The sequence below is a fragment of the Zootoca vivipara genome, chromosome 2 (genome assembly GCF_965207765.1).
Source record: "Zootoca vivipara chromosome 2, rZooViv2.hap1.1, whole genome shotgun sequence".
NCBI lineage: Eukaryota > Metazoa > Chordata > Lepidosauria > Squamata > Lacertidae > Zootoca > Zootoca vivipara.
Genome location: NC_142584.1, coordinates 18,704,952 through 18,720,490, shown reverse-complemented (window position 1 = coordinate 18,720,490; position 15,539 = coordinate 18,704,952). Strand labels below are relative to the sequence as shown.

The following is a 15,539-nucleotide window of genomic DNA, read 5'->3' as shown; positions in this document are numbered from 1 at the left end:
CCAGAGGAGAGCTAGCTTTTGACACCTGAGAACACACAAAAGGGTAAACAAGCAAACTGCACTTTCCAGTCAATATTGGTGGACCATCCTGTTAAGTGTAATACATAGACCATTTTTGAGAAATGCTTCTCCCAAAGTACTAAAACAACACATCTGGTTATTCTTTTGTGGGGCAACAATTTTTAAGAAAAATTATAGCCCCAAATGGGGAATTGTTATAAGAATTTTGAGGTCATATCTATATATATATAATAATTGTTCATAAAACATGTACATGAATGTACAGGCACATGTCTGAAGCAGCACAGGAAGACAGGCCTTTCTGACACCATTTTGACTCTCTCTCTGACCAGGTGTTCCTCTGCAAGGAAGAAGTGGGGTGGGGGGAACCTTCTCATTGTCTCAGGAATTAAAGTGATAATCCCTGGCATCCTGATACCTGACTGCCAGACAAAAGGGTGTGATTAACTTGGCTGGGAAACAGGGAAATGTAAATATCTCTCAATTTTGTTGATTAGGTTTTGGGGGGCAGGGGGCAGGGTCCAGACTGCTCAGATTACTGCCACCAGACCTCCCCTTTCATGATGTACCTATGATGAATCTAGGGAGGGGGGTCTTGGGCTACACCCCTTCTGTGACATATGGATGATGCTTCTGGGGGGTGGGCTGAAACCAATTTCAAATTTCTTTTTAAGGGCAAGACATCTTTGTTTGGGGTTCCTTCCTTGTTCTCCTGTGTGAGAGGAAGGACCCTGTTGCAACAGCAAAAATAAAAGTGCCTTGCTTCGTACGTCCTGGTTTGGTCTCTGTTATTTGGTGGGCAGGAGACGCTTAAATTCGTCTGCTTGCCTGGATCCTTGAGCTCTCCCTGGGTCAAGATCCATTTCTCTGGGTTCATAGGAACCAGCTTAAATTTTACAACAATATATATATATATGACCTCAAAATTCTTATAACATTCAACATCAACTTCGTTGGACTGGTCATGTTGTGCGGATGCCTGATTATCATCTTCCAAAGCAACTCCTCTATTCCAAACTTAAAAATGGAAAGTGTAATGCTGGTGGACAACAAAAGAGGTTTAAAGACGCTCTCAAGGCAAATCTAAATAATGTAGGATAAACACCGACAACTTGGAAACACTGACTTGCAACTGCTCCACCTTTACCAAAGGTGTCATGGGCTTTGAAGACGCTTGAACTCGGGACGAAAGGGAGAAACGTGCTAAGAGGAAGGCACGCTTGGCAAACCCTCACCGTGATCAACTCCTGCCTGGAAACCTATGTCCCCACTGTGGAAGGACGTGTGGATCCAGAAATGGCCTCCACAGTCACTTACGGACTCACTTTTGAAAACCGTTTTCATGGAAGACAATCTTATTCGGCTACGAGTGATTGCCAAAGAAGAAGCAGCTTCTGGAAATTGGGAAAGAAAAGCTATCTGGATGATTGCATCCACTTTCTCGCCATCACTTTGTGCAGTTATCTCCTGCGATGACAGAACCACAGGCATCCCATATAGTTCCAACTACATCCTTGGTCCAGTTATTACAGTGTCCTCTGCTGGGACTAGAAAAAATGGAAACGCGTGGAGATAAGTTGTGTCACACAAGGACGACGCACGAGAACGCCTATCTCTGTTCCTAGGGTGAAGCCATAACAGTTAAAACTGTTTGCCAAGGGATTGGAACAAAAACAAGAAAGTTTTTATCGCTTTTATTTGTGCTACCAGTGCAAATAGAGTGCTATCATCGTATCACGGACAGGGTGTAGCCTTGATGAAACAGGAACAACCAGTGCCAATATTCCCAGTTTGGGAGGGAGGGTCGGGTCAGGGTGATGGAAGTGGAACGGGAAAAGCACTTGTCCATTTTTCCTTTGAAGGGAAATGGATTGAGCCTACCGTTTTATGGATTTTGTGTTGGCAGCATAGCAGGAGAGTGGAAGCTGAGGTCACAGGAGCGTAGAATTTGTAGAGCTGCAGGAGCCCCAACTTGTTATTTTTAATTGCATTTAAAAGACGGAAGAAGAAGAAGAAGAAGAAGAAGAAGAAGAAGAAGAAGAAGAAGAAGAAGAAGAAGAAGAAGAAGAAGGAGGAGGAGGAGGAGGAGGAGGAGGAGGAGGAGGAGGAGGAGGAGGAGGAGGAGGAGGAGGAGGAGGAGGAGGAGGAGGAGGAGGAGGAGGAGGAGAAGAAGAAGAAGAAGAAGAAGAAGAAGAAGAAGAAGAAGAAGAACAACAACAACAACAACAACAACAACAACAACAACAACAACAACAACTCTAAAATTAGTGAATCACCAAAACAAAGGCATAAGGTGAACTGAAAAAAAAAAGATTACAGTTTCCAGGAGGGCGCTGCTGAAGTACCACTAACCCATGATCTACAAAACTGGAATTGAGCTAAATGTGCAGGCAGATGCAAATCTGCATACTTTATGGCTGGCCTTGCCGCTTTTGAAAATGTAGGACACAGAATTTACCGTAGAATTTTTTTTAAGTGAATGATCTGCCAGGTCTCTCCGCTCCCCTCCCATTGCCAAGTACATACAGTAGGGTACTACATGCCTGGATTTCCCTGGACATTACTGGGATTTCAAAGGTGGAATTGATGTCCGGGGGGGGGGGGATTTCGGAAAGGTGGCACTTTGTCCTGGATCAACAAAAAATTCACATTTTTCCAAAAAGAAAAAAAAGAAGAAGCTCAATAACTCTGGGGGTTGTCTAAGAAAAAAAAGCTCAATAACTTTTGGGGTGTCCTGGTTCTTACTCTTTGAAATATGGCAACCCTAATATACAGCCCTAAATATTTTACAGGTATAAAACACTTATGGGCTATTTTGAGCGTGCACACACACACACACAACTATTTTTATTAAATTTTCAACAAACAAACAACAACCACTACCACCACAAACGAAGAAAAATATACATAAAAGCAATATCAACTCCATGAAATGGGATTCTCCGAATCCCATGACTTCCCTTCTCCTCGCTCCCCTGGTTCCTTAATTTTCTTTTTCAACTGCATATCATCATTTCTACTCCAAATTATTTTCCCACCTCAAATTTCATACATTTATAAAATTACAAGTGTGCATATACAGTGGTACCTCTACTTACAAATAACTCTACTTGCGAATGTTTCTACTTACGAAAGGAGCTCCGTCCGCCATCTTGGATGCGGTTTAGATAGGATTTTTTCTACTTGCGAATTTTTAGATAGGGTTGCTTCGACTTACGAATTTTTTATCCCAATGCATTCCTATGGGATTCGACTTACAATTTTTTTCGACTTACGAATGTGCGTTCGGAACGCATTAAATTCATAAGTAGAGGTACCACTGTAATCGAAACATCTTAGGTACATATCTTCATGGGGGGGGGAATACACGCAAGGAGCACTTGTGGGGGTGCTGTGACTGGCTGTGGCTTCCTGTTCTGTGCACACTCTTTGGGCACTCCTGGGTTCCCCCTCTGCATCATGTGCAGAAGTGCCATGTGCCATTCAGGGCCCATCACGGGAGGAGTGTTGCCAGCTACCCCACCCTTTGCCCTTGGCAGCCTTATAAGAAACTACTGCAGGAGAGGGACTGTGAGCAATGTTCGGGGAGGGGAGTTTCTCAGGTGAAACAGCGAAGCTCCTTTGTTATCGTTCCTATTGAGTGCTGTTGTTTAAATAATCTTGTTATATTTATGGTATCGGAGTATAGTTTTTTAGTATGTTATTATATTCGCAACTGTTTTGCCATGATTACGAGATTGCTTTCGTTGCGTTTCTTTGAAAGACGTCCCTGTTTCTTTGTTGCAAGCCACTTTGAACCTGATTTTTTTGTGCGCATGGAAAAGCAACATACAAATAAAATGAGTGAGCGAATCGGTTTCATCCGTTGCATGTGATGCAGTTACACACATGCGCACACACCATTCCCGTGACTTATAAAAACAGCCAAATCTGCTTACGTAATTTTTGTGGGGCAGTTTGGCGACGTATGAAATGACCTGTTTATACAGAGATCCTGTGATCAGCATTAAGATGCAGTTACACAGTAGGAGTAACATGGGTGGCGCTGTGGGTTAAACCACAGAGCCTAGGGCTTGCCGATCAGAAGGTTGGCGGTTCGAATCCCTGCAACGGGGTGAGCTCCCGTTGCTCGGTCCCAGCTCCTGACAACCTAGCAGTTCGAAAGCACGTAAAGTGCAAGTAGATAAATAGGTACCGCTCCAGCGGAAAGGTAAACGGCGTTTCTGTGTGCTGCTCTGGTCCACCAGAAGCGGCTTTGTCATGCTGGCCACATGACCTGGAAGCTGTACGCCGGCTCCCTTGGCCAATAACACGAGATGAGCGCCGCAACCCCAGAGTCGGTCACGACTGGACCTAATGGTCCGGGGTCCCTTTACCTTTTTACAACAGGAGTAGCCCTATAACAGGGTAGAAGCTTTTTAATGTGCAATGGGAAGCCTTTTAAAGTGTAATGTTTTATTATGTTTTTATAGAAGAAGTCACCCAGAGTGGCTGGGGAACCCAGTCAGATGGGCCGGGTACAAAAAATGACGTTGTTGTTGTTGTTGTTGTTAGACTACGAGGCACAGATGAGGAAGGAAGGTGTGAAAAAGGCAACTCTCTGATTTTCTCATGATGAAAAATTACAGCAATTTGAAACAAAGGTGGAAAGCCAGATAAAGCTCTATGGGAAGATGATAAAAGCTGTGCCAGCCAGAAATTTTTAACTCCCCTTCAAGGCAACCGTGTAGGTTGTATGCAGCTAGCTCACTGCCTCTGTCTCCTAAGCTCTCTGCCCCCCCCCCCAAATGGCTGGCAAACTGATTTCTTCCACACCCATACAAGGTAAACATCTGGCCAAACAGCACGATCTCTTCTTAGAAAGAGCCAGGAGATTGAGATATGAGCACCGTTCTAGTAGGGTGGCGCAGAAAAGAGAGAGATGGCATTTAATAAAAAGGGAATATAAACCTTATCTGTAGTGAAAGGAGCGCGCTGGAAGCCCAAAGAGGAATGTGCGACACTTTCCGTCGGCTCCTGGGCCAGAGGACAATAGCTGTTTTCCAGGCCCAGAATTACTTAACGCAGCGAGAATTCAAGCTCCTCGGGTAATAACAGCAAAATCATCAACTTTGCCACAAAGGACTCTTTCAGCTGCTCCACACTCCCTGCGCTGGTGTCGATGCAGCGGGGCGAAAGGGCACCGTAGGACGTGTCATAGATGGGACCTTGCCGGGTTGACCAATCCTCCCCCTGCTACTCCCACTGGGGTTCCTTCAGCACCCGGCGAACAGAGCAGAAGGCGTCCAGACCAAGCGGCTGGTTTGTCTCTGCTGATTGTGAGCTGCAAGGAGCCACGAAGCTTGGAGACTTGCTGGAAGGCCAATTGATTAAAAAAAAAAATCATCTCCCTGCCCACTCACATTCATGGGCCTCGTCACGGAACAGCCAAAAATTGTCCAAGCTGGATTGATCGCTGGAGGCTATCGGAGACACCTGCCCTCTGGCACGTTTGACAGACAAATGCAAATCACAGACGGTTCAGCCCCAAAATCTATTAGCCGGCTTTTATTTTATTTTTATTTTTTCAGCCTTAAGCATTTCTTTATTGAATGGTTATGATATTGTACAGTTATTCCATCACAGTTACTATCCAAAACCGTTATACGTTGCTAATATCACAAGTTCTTGCCTCTTATTTCCTTCTTCACACATTATTCACATTAAAGTCATTAACAAAAAATTCTTTTGGCCTCTTCATACTATACAAAAAAGTTAAAGAAAAGAAAAAACAAACCATAACATCAATCCATCTCATATATAACTAATTACATCAATACCGTTGACTTTCCGTCACCTTCCGCCGTGTGTCTCCTTTGAGTTACTCATGTACTAACATTCCTCATCATATTCTTGTTATTTCTTTTGTACATAATAAAGCCGTTCATACCGATTTATCTAATTCTTTGTTGTAAACCAATCATTCCAAGACTGCCATGAAGATTCCGTCGTTATCGTTTTCTTGCATATAATTTCTGAATTTTTCCCACTTTTCCATAAATGACTGTTTAGATTTTCCCTTTAAATTATCTGTTAATTAGCTGGCTTTTAAATCTGTTTTCAGGATCTCAACCCAAACTGAATCCACGTAACAAGGGATGGATGTATAATAGCTCAGTTGGAAGAGCATGAGACTCTTAAAACTCGGGGTCATGGGTTTGAGTCCCATGTTGGGTGAAAGATTCCTGCATTGCAGGGGGTTGGACTGAATGACCTTTGGGGTCCCTTCCAATTTTACAATTCTATGATTCCCTTATGCAAGCCATTCACACAGCTCTGGGAAGCCACTTGGTGGTGGGAAGACTGAGGGAACTACAAAAAAACTAAATCCATGTGTATCATGGGCTGAATCCAACTAAGGCTTCACCCTGTGGCGCTGTGGTCTAAACCACTGAGCCTCTTGGGCTTGCCAATCAGAAGGACAGCGGCTCGAATCCCCGCGACGGGGTGAGCTCCCGTTGCTCTGTCCCAGCTCTTGCCAACCTAGCAATTCGAAAGCACGCCAGTGCAAGTAGATAAATAGGTATCACTGCGGTGGGAAGGTAAATGGCGTTTCTGTGTGCTCTGGCTTCCGTCACAGTCTCCCATTGTGCCAGTAGCAGTTTAGTCATGCTGGCCACATGACCCAAAAAATTGTCTGTGGACAAACGCCGGCTCCCTTGGCCCGAAAGCAAGGTGAGCACCACAACCCCAATTGCCTTTGACTAGACTTAACCATCCAGGGGTCCTTTACCTTTTACCTAAATTTAAAGCACCAACATGCCACTTTAAATAGTCATGACTTCCATCAAAGAGTTCTGGGCACTGTAAGTTTGTTAAGAGTGCTGAGACCCCTAATACCCTCACAAAGCTACACTTCTCAGAATTCCCTAATAAAAGGGATTGATTGTTAAACTGCTCTGTGAAATGAATAGGAGTTTCTTAACAACTCTCGGCACCTTTAACAAACTACAGTTCCCAGACTTTTTGCAGGAGGAACATTGACTGTTTGAGGTGGTATGAGACTGGTTCAGGACAGAGTCCTAAAATGGAATAATGACAGCACAGAAAGCTCTATTCCTGTAACTTTTACTTGTCTTACTGAGGTCCAGCTCCGAGGGCCTTCTGGCGGTTCCCTCACTACGAGAAGCCAAGTTACAGGGAACCAGGCAGAGGGCCTTCTCGGTAGTGGCACCCACCCTGTGGAATGCCCTCTCACTAGAGGTCAAAGAGAACAACAATTACCAGACCTTTAGAAGGCATCTCAAGGCAGCCCTGTTTAGGGAAGCTTTTAATGTTTGATGGATTTCTGTATCTTAGAATTTCTGTTTTGTTGGAAGCCGCCCAGAGTGGCTGGGGGAACCCGGCCAGATGGGCGGGGTATAAATAATAAATTATTATTATTATTATTATTATTATTATTATTATTATTATTATTATTGTCTTGGCAATCTTTTCTTCGGTAAGATCCCCCCCCCACTAATTGCTTTAGGTGACCTGACTCCCCTGCATACAACATAAATTAGTGAGCATCAAAGGTAGACCAGGAGTGTCTCTCTCTTATATTTTTTCTGCACATACCTTTGTAAATCAGGAAATCTTTAATAAAAATACTTTTCTTTTTTTAAAAAAGATAGACCAGGAGAGGGGATTTTAAAGGGTTCCATGGATCTTATCTCTCATTTTCAAGAAGCAGGTTTGAAAGCATGAGAGCCAGCACAAGTCTAGGTGGAATGAGGAGCTCCTTTTACAAAAATAACAACAACATGTAAGTAGCAGTTTGAAGTAACCTTGAAATTATTTTCATATCACAACGGCAAGGCTAGAAGTCTCAACATGAGGCTGCAGACTCACTTGCATGTTTGGTAGAGTTGTCTTGTTTGCATTTGTTCATTGGGATCAAATTATTGAAGCCAGGGATAGTACAAACAGATTAAAAATTGATCCTCTTCTTAGAAGGAGGGTTTCAGAGTTGCAAATCTGCTTTGCCTCTTCCCCAGATTGATTCTGCTACCATTTCCTTAATTTGCCACTGTCCCTATTTATTGGAGCAAGTTTTTACAATGCATTTGTTGGAATTTTGCTCTGGAAAGTGAAAGCATGTCTCCATGCCACTGGTGGTAAGGCTATAACACAGGGGCAGGGAGTCTTTTTCAGCTTGAGGGCCACATTCTCCTCTTGGTAACCTCCCAGGGGCCACATGTTGGGGGGAGGAAGCAGAGGTCAGAGGAAACAGAGTAAGGAATGGAAGAAGTACTGTTAGTACAGGAAAGTATTTTCCACAAGGCTCTAGAAGCCAAGCCTTATGAGGAACGGTTGAAGGAGCTGGGTATGTTTAGCCTGGAAAAGAGGAGCCTGAGAGGAGACTGCCTCAAATGTCTCAAGGGCTGTCACATGCAAGATGGAGCAAGTTCCTTTTCTCCTGCTCTGGAGGGTAGGACTCGATCCAATGGCTTCAAGTCACAAGAAAGGAGATTCTGACTAAACATCAGGGAGAACTTTCTGACAGTAAGAACTGTTCGACAGTGGAACGGTCTCCCTTGGGAGGTGGTGGGCTCTCCTCTCCCTTGGAGGTTTTTAAGCAGAGGTTGGACAGCCATAGATGCTTTAGCTGAGATTTCTGCATTGAAGGGGGTTGGACTAGATGACCCTCGGGGTCTCTTCCAACTCTACAATTCTATGATTCCGTGATACAAACAACCTTTGCTGTCCTCCATCCAGGGAAGCAAAATGCAGTATCAGACTTCAAGGACACATTCCAGCCAGACATAATCACTCGAGAAGGGGTGCAAAACTGAGTTGCGGGGGGGGGGGGGGTACAGTCTGAGGAGAGGGTCCATGCATATATCAGGATGATCCACAAATCCAATATAAAAACTGGCAGGGATGGGTGCAGGGAGGGAGGGCATGTGCCACCTGTCCCGTCCCCCCCGACACCGGCTGCTTCCTCGGACATGGTGGGGGTGGATGCAGGGAGGGTGCACACTGATGGGGTAGGGGTGTGTGTATGCGCGCAGCGTCAAAACAGCCCCTCCCAACGTCTCCGGCGGAGGGTGGGTGGCGATCGACCAGAATTCATCGCAGGATCTAGCCGTCCATCACGATTGATGCATTGGACATGTCTGCTATATATATATATATAATCAGTGATCCCTGCTTTATGTCCCAACCGTAAAACCATCATGGCATCACACCAGAAAGGAATCATGATGGCCTCTAGCCCTGCTCACTGCCCGAACACCCTCTAGGTGTTGCTGAACTATGTCAGCCCCAGGCAGCATGGCCAATGGACTACTGCAGGGGTAAGCAACCTAAGGCCCGGGGGCCGGATGCGGCCCAATCCCCTTCTCAGTGCGGCCCGCAGACGGTCCAGGAATCAGAGTGTTTTTACATGAGTAGATTGTGTCATTTTATTTAAAATGCATCTCTGGGTTATTTGTGGGGCACAGGAATTCGTTCACACCCAGGGCTGGCTCTATGGCTAGGCTGGGTGGCGCAGGGCGCCACGGCACCGGCCTGCCGGGGGGGGGGGCGCCACGCAGCCGCACCTGCCCACCCGCCGGCCGCTCCACCGTGCAGCAGCGCCCTTGGCGACCGCGCTGCGCGCTGAGCCTAGCCGCCCGCTAGGGGCGGCGGGGGGATCCGTCGCACCACGGCGCCAAGGCGCCAAAGGTGCTTAAGACGGTCCTGTTCACCCCCCCAAAAAAAAATATAGTCCGGCCCACCACATGGTCTGAGGGATGGTGGACCAGCCCATGGCTGAAAAAGGTTGCTGACCCCTGGACTACACTCCCCTAAGTGACACCCCCCCCCCAATCCAGGAACCATGGGAGAGAAGCTCTCAAAGAGCTGAGAGCTACTTACAACCTGGGCCAGTGAGACGAGAAATGCAGTATTTTCAGAACGCCCAAACAAACCGGGACCTCTGTCCGATCTGACCTGGTCAACCCCAGATATGACCGTCAGCTCCTGAGCATGAACAAAATACCTCCATAATAGAAGCGCCCTCTGGAATATTTGCAATGGAGCTGAAGCCCACGCTGTCCAGCTTCCTGTCTCCATTTAGGGCAGTCCTCAGTGCCCCAGAGGATCCGGCCAACCTTCCTGCAATTCTTCCCTTTGTTCTCTCAACACCCCCATAGCTATTAAACGTTAAATGCCGGCTGCCAACCCTCACCCACCCTGCCTTTGGATGGCATGTTGTGACTCAGCAGCAGGAAACTGGAATGAAGTCAGCTTTCTATTCACAAAAAGGCGAAATGTCATTGTCCCATTCTCCCCTCCCTCCGCCAATGCCCTGACAAAATCGATAGACAATAAGTAGGACCTTTGCAGGGAAATAGTATGGGGAACAGAATACAGCCTACACCTGTAGGATGCAGACATGATGTTTCTGCCATGTCTGCTCGTGAAATGGTACCGCACAATCGTGACTTAACAGTAGCACCCTTTAGCCCAGTAATTTGCAGCACACAACTGCCCTATTCCAAAGTTCCCTATTTCTTGGGCTACACTGATGTAGAAAACACCCATCCTAGCTTGAAAACGTGATACAGTCATACCTTTGTTTAAGTATGCTTCGGTTTGAGTACTTTCAGTTTAAGTACTCCGCAGACCCGTCTGGAACGGAAAGTGGATTCCATTACTTTCAATGGGAAAGTACGCTTCAGGTTAAGTACAGACTTCCAGAACCAATTGAGTACTTAAACCGAGGTACCACTGTATATATATTTCAATCCTCAACGTTTTTATCCCTCTGCTCCAATCTTCCATTTGAGGTTCTGTCATATCTTTGTACGCTCAATTTAAGGTGGGGGCATTTAACTAGGAATATAGCTCTGCTATATAGCTCTCCCTGGAAAAGACCCTGATGTTGGGAAAGATGGAGGGCACTAGGAGAAGGGGACGACAGAGGACGAGATGGTTGGACAGTGTTCTCGAAGCTACGAATATGAGTTTGACCAAACTGCAGGAGGCAGTGGAAGACAGGAGTGCCTGGCGTGCTATGGACCATGGGGTCACGAAGAGTCGGACACGACTAAACAACAACAACAACAACAACAACAACAACAACAACAACAACAACAACAACAACAACAACATAGCTCTGCAAAACATCAAAACAAAAGCAATCCCATTCACAGCTCTCCAAGCTACTGGGTCAAACAAGTTATATACCATGGTAGATCTGCCCATCTTTGGACCGAGTCAAATGGAGCTCACCAACTGCATACTGTGGACTGTCAAATGCTCGACACACAAACATCACTCAGACTTTGGAGTCCAAGGCAGGCAGAAAAAACTGTGGCACCAATTGGCGTGTTGCATTTGGCTTCAAAGGCAGCAGGTTCTGCAAGTCTGTCCTGCCTAAATCAGACAAGGTGCAAAACTTCATGAGGTCTTCCTTATTCACATTTACAGGATTATATGTTAGAACTGGGAACAAGTAAGGTTTTCACTGTGACCCAAAGGAAACTTCAGATGTTGGTGAGACCTCACACAAATGCAAAGAGACAGACCTCTACTTTTCGAATTTAAGACGTCCTCTAGGATCAGAGTGAAAGAGAACATTATTGTGTACACTTCTGAACTTTCCAGAGCACAGCTGAGAAGACAGGGAGCAATAGGTTTCATTGTCAAAAGACTAACCAGAACCGTATTACCAGTGTGGCTTCTCTTAACAAGTATTTCCCCCTAACTATATACAAATAATCCTGGTGGATCAGACTAAAATGCCTTCTGCCCTGCTTTCCAAAATAGTCAACAAAAATTCCACAAGGTAGGCACAAAGACACTACAGTGCTACCTTGGTTCTCAAACGCCTTGGTTCTCAAACGCTTTGGTTCCCAAACACCGAAAAGGTACCACTGTATTTGGTGCTTTTGTTTTTGCTGTTTATTTTGCGTTTTTGTTTTTGAGGCTTTTTTGATTAATTTGTTTTTGTGACTGTGTGGAACCCAGTTCAGCTACTGATTGATTGATTGATTGATTGTGTGACTGCGGAAATGGATAAAAGCCCCTGATCCAAACATTTGAATGACAATGCCCAGTGCAGGTAAGAAAAAATGACAGTGCAGGTAAGAAAAAAAAATAGTTTTAATTTTTATCATCTACAATACTGTCTTATTTATTTCATAGTACAGTACATTGTTTATTCATAGCTGCCAAGTTTTCGCTTTTCTCGCGAGGAAGCCTATTCAGCATAAGGGAAAATCCCTGTAAAAAAGGGATAACTTGGCAGCTATGGTTTATTGCTTTCATTTTATGGATCAATGGTCTTGTTAGATAGTAAAATTTATGTTAAATTGCTGTTTTAGGGGTTGTTTTTAAAAGTCTGGAACGGATTAATCCATTTTGCATTACTTTCTATGGGAAAGCGCGCCTTGGTTTTGGAACGGACTTCCGGAATGGATTAAGTTTGAGAACTAAGGTACCACTGATCTGGCACTCTGGCAGCAGATATCCAAAGGCCACTTAACTACCTCTTAACATGGAGGTTCTCTTTAGCTACTAAGATTGCTCGCGACGGATACTCCTGTTCTTCATACATTTGTCCAATGCCCAATCGGCTACTGATGGGACATGACTAGGCTCATCCATTTCTACAGGTCGATTCTGAGTAGGACTTCCATTGGATACAATCAAGTTTTTTTAGTTATATACTTTACAGCTCCTGTTTGCTTATGTCCTTTGTGTGTTGTATTGCCTATCTGATCTGGATTTTGTGGGTTAACATGCAGAGATGAGTTTTGATTACATCTTCTTGCAAGGACATCAGGAAACCAAAGAGGAAAAGCAATGAGGAGGGAGTTGGAAATGTCCAAGGGAGAAAACAAAAGCAAAGGTCAGGGCATATTTAACAATTAGGAAATTGGAGAGACAGCCCCAGGGTTGTTTTTTTTCCTAGTTAGAAATTGACCAGACTAAAATGTAACTCTCTGAAAGTTGTATTTTGCCTTAAATGGGAGGTTTGCAAAAAAAAAAAGGAAGAGGAAAAGGCTCTCCTTTTCTCAGCCTGTCTCAGTGGTTTATCACTCACACTGCCCAACTTAAAGCAGGAGCTAGAAGCAGTTTTGTACCTACATTGTGCCAGCTTCAGGAGCTGTATGAGGTCCTGGAGATAGAGGGGGCACTCAGTATTATGCCCTGATTTAAACACACTCGAGTTTAACTTCCCCACCGCTTGATCAATCTACCACTGAAGGGCTCTTTCATGCATTCATCAATCTCCACAGAGAAAACGTGCAGTCCCTATTTTCTTTCCTACACCGAAATTAATTTATACGTTCCATTTAAAAACATTCAAGGTACCTCAAGATCATAGACTTTTCCAGCACCAAAAATTAAATAAAATGATGGCAGTTAAGATGCAGGAATTAAAAACTAACTTCAACAATAAAATACCCTGAGAAAAAAAGATAGCCTGTGTGTGTGTTAAGAAATGAAAAAGTTGCTACAGCTATTAGTAATAATTAATACCAACGACGACAACAGCAACACTTTGGGCTATTCTGTCATTCCTTGCAAAGTGTAGCAAACATCTTGAGATAAGATAGTTTTCCGAACTACAGATTAAAGACCACACATTTCAGCGGTCATGGAATACGGTGTTCACAAAAGTTATCTGCATTTAAGAGAACATCTCGGAGTGCTTTCAGACACAACACGGAGACTTATCTCCTGAGTCTCTCTCGTACTCTGCAACACATGTGAATGTGTTTACTGCAGGGTGGAAAATGGGGAAAAAACACACATCTAAAATCAAGTGTCTGCTCTGGCCGCTGTAGGTGTTATGGATGTGCACTAAAGTCCAGAGGGTGATAATATATCTCCTGCTTGACATCTGAATGCCTCAAAGGTTCTTTTCTCAGATACTGTCAAAAGGCAAAAAGGATGAAGGGGAAGCCATTCACAGCTGGGAAGGAGACTGATAGGGTTAGGTCCTCCTCTCCTTCCCTCACTAGTGGATATGCGAGATTTCAGATTAGCCAAGCACTATAAACCTGCCTGAGGAAGCAGAGGCAGCTGACTCTCCCAGAGGTTCAATAACTTACTCCCTAGTGAAAGTTCATTGCTAGCAATTGATCCCAGACACGGTGAGTTTGCAAATGCCACCTGCCCCTATAGGCTCTGTCACTTTCAAGGTCCCAAAGCCCAAAGTAGCGTAGTCTGAAAATAGGAGGTTACAACTCAGATCTGCCCCTGCCCAGCAGGACGGGACATCTCTCTCTCTGGATGAAACAGATCCACAGAACTAGTTTATCTTAAAAGTAGAAGTTCCCTAGAAAAAGGCTATTCTACAGGTAGCTACTGATTATTTGAGCCCAGCTTCAATTCCTACATGGGAATTATGGGAGAGACCAGCGGTTAATAGAAAGAGATAATGAAACCTAATGAGAGGTCATATCCTCTAGTGTGGCTATCGCAACGATGTGTTAAGACTTATTCTAGTTAGTAGTGAGTGAAAATGTGGTCAGCATATACTTACAGACACTATGCTTTTATTTTGCTATTGCTTCAAATATACTAGGCCGCGACCTGCATCAAATTAAGCCCTGGATGTGTCAAAGGCCCCCGGAGACCAGGGCTCCACCTTTGCCCAACCAACCAGCAGCACCCACCTCAGTCATCAGCCGGTCTGCCCCTGTGTTCTCTTCGTCCTTGAAGATGATGTCCGGGTTGTAATTGGGCACCAGGTCCTTGAAGCGTTCCGAGCGGCGTCCAATTTTGCCCTCCGCCTTCCCGCTGGCGCCCAGGGTCTGTTCCGCCACGTTGGGGACAAACTGCTTGTACTGCAGTGGGGTCAAGTTCTTGCGGCTAGACTGCTTCCGCCCCACCGGGCCCCTGCCCGGGCCGCAGCCCCGAGCGGGGCGCCAAAGGCAGCTGGCCAAGCAAAGCCCAAGCAAGACGGCAAGGTGGCGCCAGGCCATGGCAAGCCAGGTGCCTTCGAGGCTGTCTGGCCCTCTCACTCCCCAAGCTCTCCAGTCAGTCGCCAGGGGTGATGTCCGGCAAGGCGGGCATCATCACCACCACCACGGCAAGGCTGGCCCACGTCAGGTTGTGGCGCTGCCTTGGCACCAGCCCACACATGCAGCTGCCCACCACTGGTGCCAACCAGAGCCTGCGCCAGCACGTGGATCCTCTCTTCTAACTCATGCAGTGCCACCCACCAGTGCCCATAGGAAACCCTGGCTCCTCCCCGTGCCAAGCGCGCAGTGCCCCTTCAAGCCGGCGGCCATCCCAGCCGGGCAACACCTTCCGAGGGCAGCCCGGCTCCCTCTCCCGGGCGATCGGGGCGGCCGGCCGGCGCGACGCTGCCCTCTCGCCGAGGTGGTGGTGGCGGGACACCGCAGCCGGGCTCCTGCGTCCTCCGCCCGGCTCCGCCTCGAAGCCCAGCCCCCGCGAGCAGCTGTGCCAGCGCCATCCCTCCTGGTGCCGCCCTGCCGGGCCCGGAGGGAGGCGCGCCCCGCAGGCACCAGTTGCCCGCCTACGGCGGACTC

The 15,539-nt window shown here is 46.1% G+C and overlaps 1 protein-coding gene across 1 annotated transcript in view; it reads right to left on the bottom strand.

Annotated features, from left to right (window-relative positions):
• Positions 1 to 15,099, bottom strand: part of DHH (desert hedgehog signaling molecule) — a 31,816-nt gene extending 16,717 nt beyond the window's left edge. The window contains exon 1 of the mRNA XM_035103906.3: positions 14,661 to 15,099. Within this exon, the coding sequence (XP_034959797.1) occupies positions 14,661 to 14,969 (309 nt within the window). The 5' untranslated portion in view covers positions 14,970 to 15,099. The remainder of the gene's footprint in view (positions 1 to 14,660) is intronic.
• Positions 15,100 to 15,539: the final 440 nt, after the last annotated feature.